We start from the raw sequence: 14,657 nt of genomic DNA on the forward strand, positions 1-14,657 counted from the left end.
TATGGAGGAAAAGCGGACGTGACGACAGGTGCCTTTAAGGCACGCACGCCCCCAATATTGTTGTCCGGGTGGTAATCGGGAGAAATTCGGGAGAATGGTTGCCCCGGGAGATTTTCGGGAAGGGCACTGAAATTCGGGAGTCTCCCGGGAAAATCGGGAGGGTTGGCAAGGCTGCTAATTGTTATGCTTTACGTTACGAGCAAAAATCTAGGTTAGAAGCCACCCCACTGCTAGTTGGCGTAACAAAATGACAGAGTGAACCCCCATAAGGTCCGACCAAAATGGGGTGTCTCAATTGATAGCTCATTACCTTATTGCAAACAAGACATAAGTGAGTTCAGCTTCTTTATATTTTCCTGGATTAATGTCCTCTGGTGAATTCTGCGTCGACGTGGTGCAGACTGCGATCGTGCCACTTTGCAGAGTCTGCTGCACAGTAGGACATGTTTTCAAGGGTTTGTTTTTCTGATTCAGTGGGCGTCATCGTCACATTCTCAGTTTCGATGGTTGGAGGGCAAGATTGTGTCGATCTCTGGCTGTATGTTTTTTTGATAGGGACTTGCACAACACATATATTGCACAGACCAAATAAAGCCAAATTCTATCTGTTGTCCCAGGACAAAGGCAAAGTGACAGCAGTTTAAAAATATATTCTACTCAATATACTGTAGAGTACAGGTCAAAAGTTTGGACACACCTTCTCCTCATTCAATGCGTTTTCTTTATTTTCATGACTATTTACATTGTAAGGCATCAAAACTATGAATGAGTTATGTACTTAACAAAAAAAAAGGTGAAATAACTGAAAACATATTTTACATTCTAGTTTCTTCAAAATTTGCTCTGATTACTGCTTTGCACACTCTTGGCATTCTCTCGATGAGCTTCAAGCACACCTGTGAAGTGAAAACCATTTCAGGTGACTACCTGTTGAAGCCCATCGAGAGAATGCTTAGAGTGTGCGAAAAAGTAATCAAAGGGTGGCTATTTTGAGGAAACTAGAATATAAAGCATGTTTTCAGTTTTTTTGTTAAGTACATAACTCCACATGTGTTCATTCATAGTTTTGATGCCTTCAGTGACAATCTACAATGTAAATAGTCATGAAATCAAAGAAAACACATTGAATGAGAAGGTGTGTCCAAACATTTTGCCTGTACTGTAATTACCAATAAATGCTAAAATTCAGCTGTGGACAAATACTACTTCAATTGGCGGCGGATGTGCTCATAACTCAAATAATGCACACAATTTAAAGCATAAAAAAAACCTGGAAAGATAGCTTGTGTCTAAAATTAATCGTAAAAGCTCTGTACAAGAGCTAATTTGATTAAATATATTCGTATATATGCAGTGATATACAACCATACTGCATCGTTAAAACTTAGGTATTATTACTAATTTACAAACACAGACACATTTAGATTTCTGATACAGCTCTTGTATTAGATATAACTGGAGTGTAAAACAAGAGAAGTGTCCCTTGAGTGCTTTAGGATGATAATCATGACTAACATTACATACTGTAAGAAGCATTGAGTCACTACAGCTGACCGGAAAAAATGTGTCATTATAATATGATTAATTAAAGAGCCAGTACAGCCATACAGTATGACATATGCAATGATGTCAGCAATATGGCTTGAATGTTGTGCAAAAGGTCATGACATAGTGCATTGCAGCCCTAATGACCATCTTTAGTTCCTCTCGCCGGGATACTTCAACAGCAGTACGATGACATCACCACGAGTTAGGTGGTCATTGCAACAACTCGATACCTGAGTGTGGGTCAAAAGGTGAAATGTCATACTGTATATGTGTGTGCATAGGCGCCGATCTACATTTCTGCCAGTGGGTGCTCGGTCTGTGTGTATTAGTGTTGTCCCGATACCAATATTTTGGCACCGATACCGGTACCAAAAGTTTTTCGGTACTTTTCTAAAATAAAGGGTACAACAAAAAATTTAATTTTAACAAAAAAATCTTAGGGCACATTAAACATATGTTTCGTATTGCAATTTTGTCCTTAAATAAAATAGTGAACATACAAGACAACTTGTCTTTTAGTAGTAAGTAAACAAACAAATGCTCCTAATTTAGCTGCAGTAACATATTGTGTCATTTGCCATTCTAACATTTTGTCAACATTATTAAGGACAAGTGGTAGAAAATTAATTATTAATCTTCTTGTTCATTTACTGTTAATATCTGCTTACTTTCTCTTTTAACATGTTCTATCTACACTTCTGTTACAATGTAATAATCACTTATTCTTCTGTTGTTTGATACTTTACATTAGTTTTGGATGATACCACCAATTTGGGTATCAATCCGATACCAAGTAGTTACAGGATCATACATTGGTTATACTCAAAGTCCTCATGTGTCCAGGGACATATTTCCTGAGATTATGAATATAATATAAATAAATAACGAAATAATATTTTGAGATGTTAAAAAATGTAATCATAGTAGTATCGACTAGATACGCTATTGTACGTGGTATCATTACAGTGGATGTTCGGTGTAGATCCACCAATGGCGTTTTTTAATATTTTAGCGTCATGGAAGATTTGGCGCTGCATGGAATTCTGGGAATTTGTTCTGTAGTGTTTATGTTGTGTTGCGGTGCAAATAATCTTACAAAATGTGTCGTTGTTGTTTAGTGTGGTTTCACTATATGGCACATGTTTATAACAGTGTTGGCATTGTTCATACTGCCACCCTTAGGGTGACATGTATGGCTGTTGAGTAAGTATGAGTTCATTCGCTCGTGTACCGTGTGTTGAAAGTCAAGATGGTTGTTACATTAGTTCATTATCGGGCACAATGAAATCTTGGTTAGGCTTTGTTAATCATAGACTATATGATCTGTGACTTTTTTAATATGTAAAACGGAAGATTGATTTTTCAAAAATTATTTTAAAGATTGAAAGTTGCCATCAATCCCACGTGGGTGCTCGGGCCCCGAAGCACCCACGGGATCGGCGCCCATGTGTGTGTGTTTTTGGAAGAAGGTCATGACTTACCCGCGGGCTGCTGAGCGGGCTGGTTGTGAGGCCTGAAGAAGCTCCGCTGATAGACCGTGACCTGTGGCACACACACAAGTAAGACGTCATTGGCGGATTGAACACGTGACGGCGTTACATGCTTTGATAACGGAGGTGAAAAGTTGCACTGGGAAGCACTAGAGCAGTGATTTTCAACCACTGTGCCGCGGCACACTAGTGTGCCGTGATATATTGCCTGGTGTGCCGTGGGAAATTATGCAACTTCACCTATTTGGTCCAAAAAATATTTTTTTGCAAATCAATAATCATAATAATGTGCCGTTGTCTAGTGCCTGTGCTGTGTAGAGCTTGGCAGGGTAACCATGTAATACTACATATCAGTAGGTGGCAGCAGGTAGTTCGTTGCTTTGTAGAAGTCGGAACGCGTCGAGGATGGTTTGTCGTGATCCCAATAGGCAGAGCACAGCGGGAGACAGCGTGCAGGTAAAAAGGTATGTAACGCTTAAACCAAAAATCAACAAAAGGCAAGTCCCGCTAGGAAAAGGCACTGAAGCTTAGGGATGGCTATGTAAAACAAAAGTAAAACTGAACTGGCTACAAAGTCAACAAAAACAGAATGTTGGACGACAGCAAAAACTTACAGCGTGTGGAGCAAAGACGGCGTCCACAAAGCACATCCCGTACATGCCATGACAATCAACAATGTCCCCTCAAAGAAGGATAGCGTACGCACAACTTAAATAGTCTTGATTGCGAAAACAAAGCACGGGCGGGCAATAGCGCTCAAAGGAAGGCGTGAAGCTGCTACAGGAGAACACCAACAAAACAGGAAGGCTCACCGAAATAACAGCGCAAGACGGGAACTAAAGCAATACATACAGGAAACAACAACAAACTCAAAATAAGGCACGACAACCCGGTGGAGTTGAATTTTTTAACCTTTTCTGCTGGTGGTGTGCCTCCGTATTTTTTTTTTTTTTTTTATGAAAAAAATGTGCCTTGGCTCAAAAAAGGTTGAAAAACACTGCACTAGAGCATATGGCGCTATCACGCCAAGCGGCTACAAGGCGCCTAGGAGGAGGGTGGAGACACTACGGCGCACAGTGCAAGCCCTCATTAGTCAGCGTGCACACACACACACACACACACACACACACACACACACACACACACACACACACACACACACACACACACACACACTACTTGACAGTGACTCCCAGCATATTAAATGTGCTGATTTGACTGCACACTCACCTGGAAATCTATCAGCACCTTGCCACACATTAGCATTCAAATTAGCTTTTTCGTCTTAGTATACACTTTGCTAATATGTAAAACATGTCAAATATTTGCACGCGATCACTGGCTGATATCTTGGGAGGGGAATGAAGTGGGCCTTTTGGTAGCGTGCCACTCATTTTCCCCTTCCATGCAGATGCTGTCAATACCGTTGTGAGCTGAGCCCAGCTCCGAAATGAACAATCACAGGACAATCTGTCTCCATCATATACATACACACACAAGCAGCGCCTGTCAACACCAGCTGCTCACTGTCACAACGCTGCTCATTTTTGACATTCATTCCACAAATCCACCCTCCCTGTCGTGTGTTCTTGCTCTGATGTGTTTGTGGACATGTGGCCCAGACACACACACACACACACACACACACACACACACACACACACACACACACACACACACACACACACACACACTCGTTCTTTCAAAATGAAGAGAGAGCGTGTCAAATGAGAGTTTTTCCCCTGAAGACATGGTGGGGGGAATAGAGTCAAATTGTCCTTTTAGAATTAGGGTGAGTCCCACATGCAGTGGCGGTTCTAACTTCAACGGCGCCCTGTGCGAGATTCCCTCTTCGTCGCCGGTCAACATACCATTTTCGTACAGGGGAACTTCAATTTACGAACCCCTGATTGTACAAACTTTTTTATATATGAACCACAGACCAAAAAAAATAGGCTTTGGTGTAAGGACCGTGTCTCCATGTACACTTTATTGCCATTCTGTGCCCGGCAGCATATCCATTGTGGGCGGGCTGATGGCTCTCCCGTGCTCATTCAGTCAGCACAGTGCTGCTCTTATCTACTGTGTTACTTTGTGTGTTTTTTTTAGCCTTTTGACAAAATGTTTGCAGCTCAATATGAATGCAAAGAAAGCAATGGACAAGCAATGTGAGGTTTGAAACATTCAGGAAGTACCGTATTTTTCGGATTATAAATCACAGTTTTTTTCGTAGTTTGGCAGTGGACGCAACTTATACTCAGGAGCGACTTATGTGTGAAATTATTAACACATTACCGTAAAATATCAAATAATATTATTTATCTCGCGTAAGAGACGAAGCAAATGTCAGCAATCGTCACACACACACGTCAACCAATAAGAATTTGGCGGGGGCGGGTCATGGCAGAAGTGCATTGTAGGTCATAGGATGCTAACCGCTGCAACGTCCGTAGCTATTAAAATGGATTATTTCAACATTGGCGGTAACTTATAAAAACTGAGAAGGACTGAACAAAAATGGCACCGAAAAGGAAATCATATACTGCAGATTACAAGCTGGACGTAGTGAAATATGCAGCAGAGAACGGCGATCGAGCAGCAGAAAGAAAGGAAGCGGCGCATACCAGAAGCGACAACGAGGAAGATTTCATGGGATTTAGTGATTAGGAGTGACAGATTGTTTGGTAAACGAATAGCATGTTCTATATGTTATAGTTATATGAATGACTCTTACCATGATATGTTACGTTAACATACCAGGCACGTTCTCAGTTGGTTATTTATGCGTAATATAACTTACACTTATGCAGCCTGTTGTTCACTATTCTTTATCTATTTTAAATTGCCTTTCAAATGTCTATTCTACGACGGATACCGCCCTCCAAAATAGTTTCTCTCTCTTTGATGAAATAACATTGGAAGAATTGTTAAGATGTGTTAATGGGACAAAACAAACAACATGTTTACTTGACCCATTTCCTGGGAAACTTATCAAAGGAGCTTTTTGTGTTTTTAGGTCCATCAGTGCTAAATATTATAAACTTATCACTTTCCTCTGGCACTGTTCCCCTAGCATTCAAAAAGGCGGTTATTCATCCTCTGCTCAAAAGACCTAACCTCGACCCTGACCTCATGGTAAACTACTGGCCGGTGTCCCACCTTCTGTTTATCTCGAAAATCCTCGAAAAAATTGTCGCACAGCAGCTAAATGAACACTTAGTGTCTAACAATCTCTGTGAACCTTTTCAATCCGGTTTCAGGGCAAATCACTCTACGGAGACAGCCCTCGCAAAAATGACTAATGATCTACTGCTAACGATGGATTCTGATGCGTCATCTATGTTGCTGCTTCTTGATCTTAGCGCTGCTTTCGATACTGTCGATCATAATATTTTATTAGAGCGTATCAAAACACGTATTGGCATGTCAGACTTAGCCTTGTCGTGGTTTAACTCTTATCTTACTGACAGGATGCAGTGCGTCTCCCATAATAATGTGACCTCGGACTATGTTAAGGTAACGTGCAGAGTTCCTCAGGGTTCGGTTCTTGGCCCTGCACTCTTTAGTATTTACATGCTGCCGCCAGGCGACATCATACGCAAATACGGTGTTAGCTTTCACTGTTATGCTGATGACACCCAACTCTACATGCCCCTAAAGCTGACCAACACGCCGGATTGTAGTCAGCTGGAGGCGTGTCTTAATGAAATCAAACAATGGATGTACGCTAACTTCTTGCAACTCAACGCCAAGAAAACGGAAATGCTGATTATCGGTCCTGCTAGACACCGACATTTATTTAATAATACCACCTTAACATTTGACAACCAAACAATTACACAAGGCGAATCAGTAAAGAATCTGGGTATCATCTTCGACCCAACTCTCTCGTTTGAGTCACACATTAAGAGTGTTACTAAAACGGCCTTCTTTCATCTCCGTAATATCGCTAAGATTCGTTCTATTTTATCCACTAGCGACGCTGAGATCATTATTCATGCGTTCGTTACATCTCGTCTCGACTACTGTAACGTATTATTTTCGGGTCTCCCTATGTCTAGCATTAAAAGATTACAATTGGTACAAAATGCGGCTGCTAGACTTTTGACAAGAACAAGAAAGTTTGATCATATTACGCCTATACTGGCTCACCTGCACTGGCTTCCTGTGCACTTAAGATGTGACTTTAAGGTTTTACTACTTACGTATAAAATACTACACGGTCTAGCTCCGTCCTATCTTGTCGATTGTATTGTACCATATGTCCCGGCAAGAAATCTGCGTTCAAAGAACTCCGGCTAATTAGTGATTCCCAGAGCCCAAAAAAAGTCTGCGGGCTATAGAGCGTTTTCTATTCGGGCTCCAGTACTATGGAATGCCCTCCCGGTAACAGTTAGAGATGCTACCTCAGTAGAAGCATTTAAGTCCCATCTTAAAACTCATTTGTATACTCTAGCCTTTAAATAGACCCCCCTTTTAGACCAGTTGATCTGCCGTTTCTTTTCTTTTCTCCTCTGCTCCCCTCTTCCTTGTGGAGGGGGGGGGCACAGGTCAGGTGGCCATGGATGAAGTGCTGGCTGTCCAGAGTCGGGACCCGGGGTGGACCGCTCGCCTATGCATCGGCTGGGAACATCTCTGCGCTGCTGACCCGTCTCCGCTCGGGATGGTGTCCTGCTGGCCCCACTATGGACTGGACTCTTACTATTATGTTGGATCCACTATGGACTGGACTCTCACAATATTATGTCAGACCCACTCGACATCCATTGCATTCGGTCTCCCCTAAAGGGGGGGGGGGGTTACCCACATATGCGGTCCTCTCCAAGGTTTCTCATAGTCATTCACATCGACGCCCCTATGTGGGCTTTGTAAAGAGGATGGCGTTGTGGCTTGTGCAGCCCTTTGAGACACTTGTGATTTAGGGCTATATAAATAAACATTGATTGATTGATTGATTATGATGTATGTTATCTTGTCTTTTTTATTCCAGCGTGTTAATCCATTTTGGGGGGAGTTGAGGGGACGATTTAATTGTGATGCGTTTAAGAGTCTTACGGCCTGAGGGAAGAAGCTGTTACAGAACCTGGAGGTTCTGCTTCGGAGGCTGCGGAACCTCTTTCTAGAGTCCAGCAGTGACCAAACAAGAGAGCGTAAACAGGAACTAAAAAGTCTTAAACCAACAGGACATAACTAAAACAAAACATGATCACAAAGACATGACAAGTACACACTATTACATATTACATGTGTTCTATTTTGAAGTAATATCTGTTCTTCTTGACCTTCTGATTAACCTGAAAACTGAAGCCCAGCAGTGAATTTACCTCCTTCTCTACTCGGTTTGGTTATTCTTGTGAGAAATAAAGGGAGTGCTTGTATCCCCGCCTGCAAAGGGCCCCATCTGACACAAATAAATATAAATCATTTTTCCCCCTCCTCCTTGGGGCGCCCCCTAGAGAATGCCGCCCTGGACAATTGGCCATGTGACCCATGTCTAAACCACCACTGTTCACAAGGGCTTCCATAAATGGACACCCAATTGCTTACATTCTTACAGCTCGGACATAAAATAAGTAAGCATGACTGGGAACCTGTTAATTCATAGCTGCATGAAAAAAAAATCCCTCTGGGACAAAAAGAAAAGAAGAAAGTGCTACAGTAAAAAGACAACTCCCACTCACAAGTTATTTTTGTAATATTCTCAGTGGTGATTGCACATGTGTGGGTAGGCGATGTTGAGAGCACGTGGGCACAGACTTGTTTGAGAGAGCAGCTGACCAGACAGTTTTACATTGAAGGCCCACGGTCCACTGAGACGTGCCCAAATAGCTTGTGTGCACCTCATGTCAACACAGACACACGCTCAGCCTCCTCGGTCCATTATGAGCATATTGTTCAACATACTCTGCATCTGTTAGTGTTGGACCAGCGGGTCCATAGCGCTAATAATACAGATGGCAATGCTGCACAGTAACGCACCATCAGAATCTCCTTGTTGCAGGAAGATAATGAATAGCTCTCGTAGGCTGCTTAATGTTAACAAATTGATCCTTTATTATCAAATGAATGAAGATATGTCCTGTAAATGCCAGCAAGTGAGACATATTTTGTTTTGTGCTATAAGCATCACACACTGACGGGTGAAAAATTATATATATATATATATATATATATATATATATATATATATATATATATATATTTTTTTTTTTTTTTTTACTCAGATACGTGTACCCCAATGTGCAAATTACAAATACAGTCATCCTTCATCACATCCCATTTCCAAGTTTGTGGCTTCACTTTATTGCCTAAATTAAAAATGTATACGCAAAACAATAGCTTATTGTACTAAAATGATGAGTGCTAAGGCTGTATGGACCACTGGATGAGACCAAACCAATCAGAGCGCTCTGTTCAGGATCATGGCCACTGATTGGCTCAGCCTCAAGAAACATTACTATATTGCAAAGCTTGAAGATTGTTTTCTGCCATTTAAATACGAAATGTAAAATAGCTATGAAAGTTCAATAACAAGGTTGCTTGAATCCAATTAAGAATGTCTAAGACCTGACCATAATTGCGGTGCATTCAAAGACCCTTGTTTAAAGTTAGAAACCGAGGTGTCAGTAGTTTTTAAAAACAGGGTGAGACTTAACTCAGAGGGGATGCACTACTAATAATATACTCATAATACCATCCATCCATCCATCCATCTTCCGCTTATCCGAGGTCGGGTCGCGGGGGCAGCAGCCTAAGCAGGGAAGCCCAGACTTCCCTCTCCCCAGCCACTTCGTCCAGCTCCTCCCGGGGGATCCCGAGGCGTTCCCAGGCCAGCCGGGAGACATAGTCTTCCCAACGTGTCCTGGGTCTTCCTCGTGGCCTCCTACCGGTTGGACGTGCCCTAAACACCTCCCTAGGGAGGCGCTCGGGTGGCATCCTGATCAGATGCCCGAACCACCTCATCTGGCTCCTCTCGATGTGGAGTAGCAGCGGCTTTACTTTGAGCTCCCCCCGGATGACAGAGCTTCTCACCCTATCTCTAAGGGATAGCCCTGCCACCTGGCGGAGGAAACTCATTTCGGCCGCTTGTACCCGTGATCTTGTCCATTCGGTCATAACCCAAAGCTCATGACCATAGGTGAGGATGGGAACGTAGATCGACCAGTAAATTGAGAGCTTTGCCTTCCGGCTCAGCTCCTTCTTCACCACAACGGATCGATACAGCGTCCGCATTACTGAAGATGCCGCACCGATCCGCCTGTCGATCTCACGATCCACTCTTCCCTCACTCGTGAACAAGACTCCGAGGTACTTGAACTCCTCCACTTGGGGCAGGGTCTCTCCCCAACCCGGAGATGGCACTCCACCCTTTTCCGGGCGAGGACCATGGACTCGGACTTGGAGGTGCTGATTCTCATCCCAGTCGCTTCACACTCGGCTGCGAACCGATCCAGCGAGTGCCATTTAAATACGAAATGTAAAATAGCTATGAAAGTTCAATAACAAGGTTGCTTGAATCCAATTAAGAATGTCTAAGACCTGACCATAATTGCGGTGCATTCAAAGACCCTTGTTTAAAGTTAGAAACCGAGGTGTCAGTAGTTTTTAAAAACAGGGTGAGACTTAACTCAGAGGGGATGCACTACTAATAATATACTCAAAATAATACTACCGTATTATTATGATTTGTATTATCCACTGATGATAATCCAATGTATATCAGCTAATTTCTACACTCTAAAGCAGGGGTCGGGAACCTTTTTGGCTGAGAGAGCCATGAAAGCCAAATATTTTAAAATGTATTTCCGTGAGAGCCATTTAACATTTTTTAACACTGAATACAACTAAATGCGTGCATTTTTAAGTAAGACTAACATTTTTAGAGTATAATAAGTCTCTTATTATTTTTAATAACATTGTTATTCTGAAGCTAACCGATAATAAATAAAAATACTTCTTACCATTTATGCGACTTCTGGACCTGGTGCCGTTTTATATTTTAAACGTTATTTTTAACACTGTGATTACCAGCGGAATTATACATTACTTATCGTGTTAAGCAATGTCAGCTACTTCCCTCAGGCCGTAAGACTCTTGAACGCATTAAAATAATCCCCTCAATTCCCCCCAAAAATGGATTAATTCGCTGGGATATAAAGACAATATAACATACATCAATAAACGTGGATGCATATGCAAAAGTGCAATACATTTATCTGTACAGTAATCTATTTATTTATATCTGCACCTTATTGCTCTTTTATCCTGCACTACCATGAGCTAATGCAACGAAAATTTGTTCTTATCTGTACTGTAAAGTTCAAATTTGAATGACAATAAAAGGAAGTCTAAGTCTATGATTTATCTGAGAGCCAGATGCAGTCATCAAAAGAGCCACATAGGTTCCCTACCCCTGCTCTGAAGCAATGGTTCTTAACCTTGTTGGAGGTAACAAACCCCACCAGTTTCATATGCGCATTCACCGAACCCTTCTTTAGTGAAACATAAAATGTTTTTTTTTTTCAAATTCAAGACATAGTTATATGTTTTTTTTACTGGTGCACAATATGAACCGTGCATGAACATCACCTTGTTCAAAGAACAAAACCAACACAGTGCATTAACTCACAATAAATTACACACCTGCAAATCAGTCTGACTTCTGCTGTTGCCTTTGAGAGACCAGTTCAGATATGCGTGGCTTCACCTTGGAAAGTGCCACTCTCAAGTCATTTTCACAGCAAAGTCTGTTCCTTTTCTTCGTTTTCCACCCAGCTATACAATACTAGTACACAGCTCATGAAAAACAATATTATTTGTTATAGTCATTGTAGGTGGGCCAAAACACTTGCATTAGAAAATAATGACATGGAAATGACTGCTGTCATTTGATTATAATAATAAAACATTTAACTTGTTATTTAGTCAAGTTTGGGACAGGTGTGCTGCTGCTGTGGCCACAGTGCATGTGCACGTCTGATGTTGCTCACATGTGCTCCACTGAATGCTCAATGAGTTTTTGAGTTTGCTCACGCATATGGAAAATTAGAGGGAACATTGTTTCGGGGTATCCATAATACGCCAATAGGGAAAAGTTTTAATTTACACGATGAGTCGGGTGTGTCTTGACCTCCGTGGCGGAGGCGCCGCCAAACCCCTGAGGCTGACTCACCGAACCCCTAGGGTTCGATCGAACCCAGGTTAAGAACCATTGCTCTAAAGTAAAGGAAAACTTGACATATTTTTAATCATATTTAAGTGAAAAATAAAGAGGCAGTACAAACTGGCCTTTTTATAATGCATTTGTTGGTGTTTTTTGGTAAAGAAAAATCAACTTAAAAAAAAAAAACAAATACAAATATTTTACGGGGTTTATGTTCTAGATATGGTACTCTCATCTTTAAAAAGTAAAAAACCTAATTATGGTTTTTACACATTTTAGAAAGCTGGTTTTAACCAAATCCATGCAATAATTTGTTTTTAATGTATGTGAACATACCTAGGGCCTGATTTACTACAGGTTTGTGTGTACTAAAACATGTGCAAATTTAATAGCAAATCCGATCTATTAAACATGTGCAAAGTGGATTGCGCCTGTTAAGTGAGCAGAACAAGGCACGCAATCAATTTTGTGTCTGTTGTCTTCATTAGAATGCAATATATATGCTGATCATCAAAACACCCACAATACTTGGAAGAGAAAATGCAAATATAATTATTTAGCACGCGTAGTGTGATTTACTCACTGTTGTGCAAGCATTATTTAGCATTTAATTTGGCAGGTGTCAGAAGGACGTGCAAACTGACCGTTGGTCACACTGCAAAGACGACGGACAGACAAAAATCCTTCGTCACACATGTGTGACAACATTTTGGTCGGTCAGAAATAAAAAAAATATTAGATATGTCGTCTATTCAGCAACATAATTTAATATCTGCTACAAATGTGCTGACTTGATTTACGGCATATGTCGCTTTCCCCTTTCGCCATTCGTTTAAAAAAACGGACGTCAATGCTAACGCCTATGTGCAATTACTGCTATCAGGGCAGAAGCTGCAGAACAACAAAAGAAACAAAAAGTTTTGTCTGAGGAGACAAAAAGAGAAAAAGGGAGGCTACCCAGATACAATAACATTTGAACTGAACGACAAAGACCGATGCTGACTTGGCTCTGTTCCTGATAAATGAGTAAGTGACAATCAATGCTCAAATCAATAATAACAATGCTAATGTTACTATCCGAAATTTGCGTGGTAGCAATAAAAAGGCCCCAGCTTGATAGTTCGCAGTTCCACACAGACACGACCAGCCAAGCAACAAACTCAAAAGTACTCTTTAAAGAAAAAAACAATGCAATGACTGCAAATCGGAAATATAACATTTTAGTAAAATATGTAGGTTCCTACTGGGGCTGTGAATCTTTGGGTGTCCCACGATTCGATTCAATATCGATTCTTGGGGTCACGATTGGATTCAAAATCGATTTTTTTTTCAATTCAACACGATTCTCGATTCAAAAACGATATTTTCCCGATTCAAAACGATTTTCTATTCATTCAATACATAGGATTTCAGCAGGATCTACAGTCTGCTGACCATACTTGCCAACCTTGAGACCTCCGATTCCAGGAGGTGGGGGCATGGGGGGTGGAGGTGGGCGTGGTCGGGCTGGAAGGGGGCGTGGTCGGGGGCGTGGCTAAAAGGGGAGGAGTATATTTACAGCTAGAATTCACCAAGTCAAGTATTTCATATATATATATATATATATATATATATATATATATATATATATAGAACAAATACTTGACATTCAGTGAATTCTAGCTATATATATATATATATACGTATATATTTATTTTATCATATGTGTATATATATATATATATATATATATATATATATATATATACGTATATATATATTATTTTATTATATATATATGTACATATATACATATATGTATATATATATATAAAAAATAAATACTTGAATTTCAGTGTTCATTTATTTACACATATACACACACATAACACTAGATGGCAGTATTGTCCTGTTTAAGAGTGTCACAACATTGCTGTTTACGGCAGACAAACTGCTTTACGGTATTCAAAAACGTGACTGTTGTTGTTGTGTGTTGTTTGCCGCGCTGGGAGGGTGTTAATGAAACTGCCTATCAATAAACCCACATAAGAAACCAAGAACTCGCCCTCCATCATTCTACAGTTATAACGTGATTGGGCAGGTATGCTGGTTATATTGTCATGGACCTGAGTCCGCCTGAATTTCGGGAGATTTTCGGGAGAAAATTTGTCCCGGGAGGTTTTCGGGAGAGGCGCTGAATTTCGGGAGTCTCCCGGAAAATCCGGGAGGGTTGGCAAGTATGCTGCTGACATGCAAGCAGAGTAGTAGATTTTTGTAAAAAGCTTTTATAATTGTAAAGGACAATGTTTTATCAACTGATTGCAATAATGTAAATTTGTTTTAACTATTAAATAAACCAAAAATATGACTTATTTTATCTTTGTGAAAATATTGGACACAGTGTGTTGTCAAGCTTATGAGATGCGATGCAAGTGTAAGCCACTGTGACACTATTGTTCTTTTTTTTCTCTTTTTTT

General features: G+C 40.8%; 1 protein-coding gene across 7 annotated transcripts in view; it reads right to left on the reverse strand.

Moving 5' to 3' along the window:
• brsk2a (BR serine/threonine kinase 2a) overlaps nt 1-14,657 on the reverse strand; it is a 521,979-nt gene that overhangs the window by 46,194 nt on the left and 461,128 nt on the right. For all 7 annotated transcript variants that reach the window (XM_061969996.2, XM_061969998.2, XM_061969999.2 and 4 more), the window contains one exon: nt 3,030-3,090. In XM_061969996.2, coding sequence (XP_061825980.1) covers nt 3,030-3,090 — 61 coding nt within the window. The remainder of the gene's footprint in view (nt 1-3,029; nt 3,091-14,657) is intronic.

Source organism: Nerophis lumbriciformis, linkage group LG10 (assembly GCF_033978685.3).
Source record: "Nerophis lumbriciformis linkage group LG10, RoL_Nlum_v2.1, whole genome shotgun sequence".
NCBI lineage: Eukaryota > Metazoa > Chordata > Actinopteri > Syngnathiformes > Syngnathidae > Nerophis > Nerophis lumbriciformis.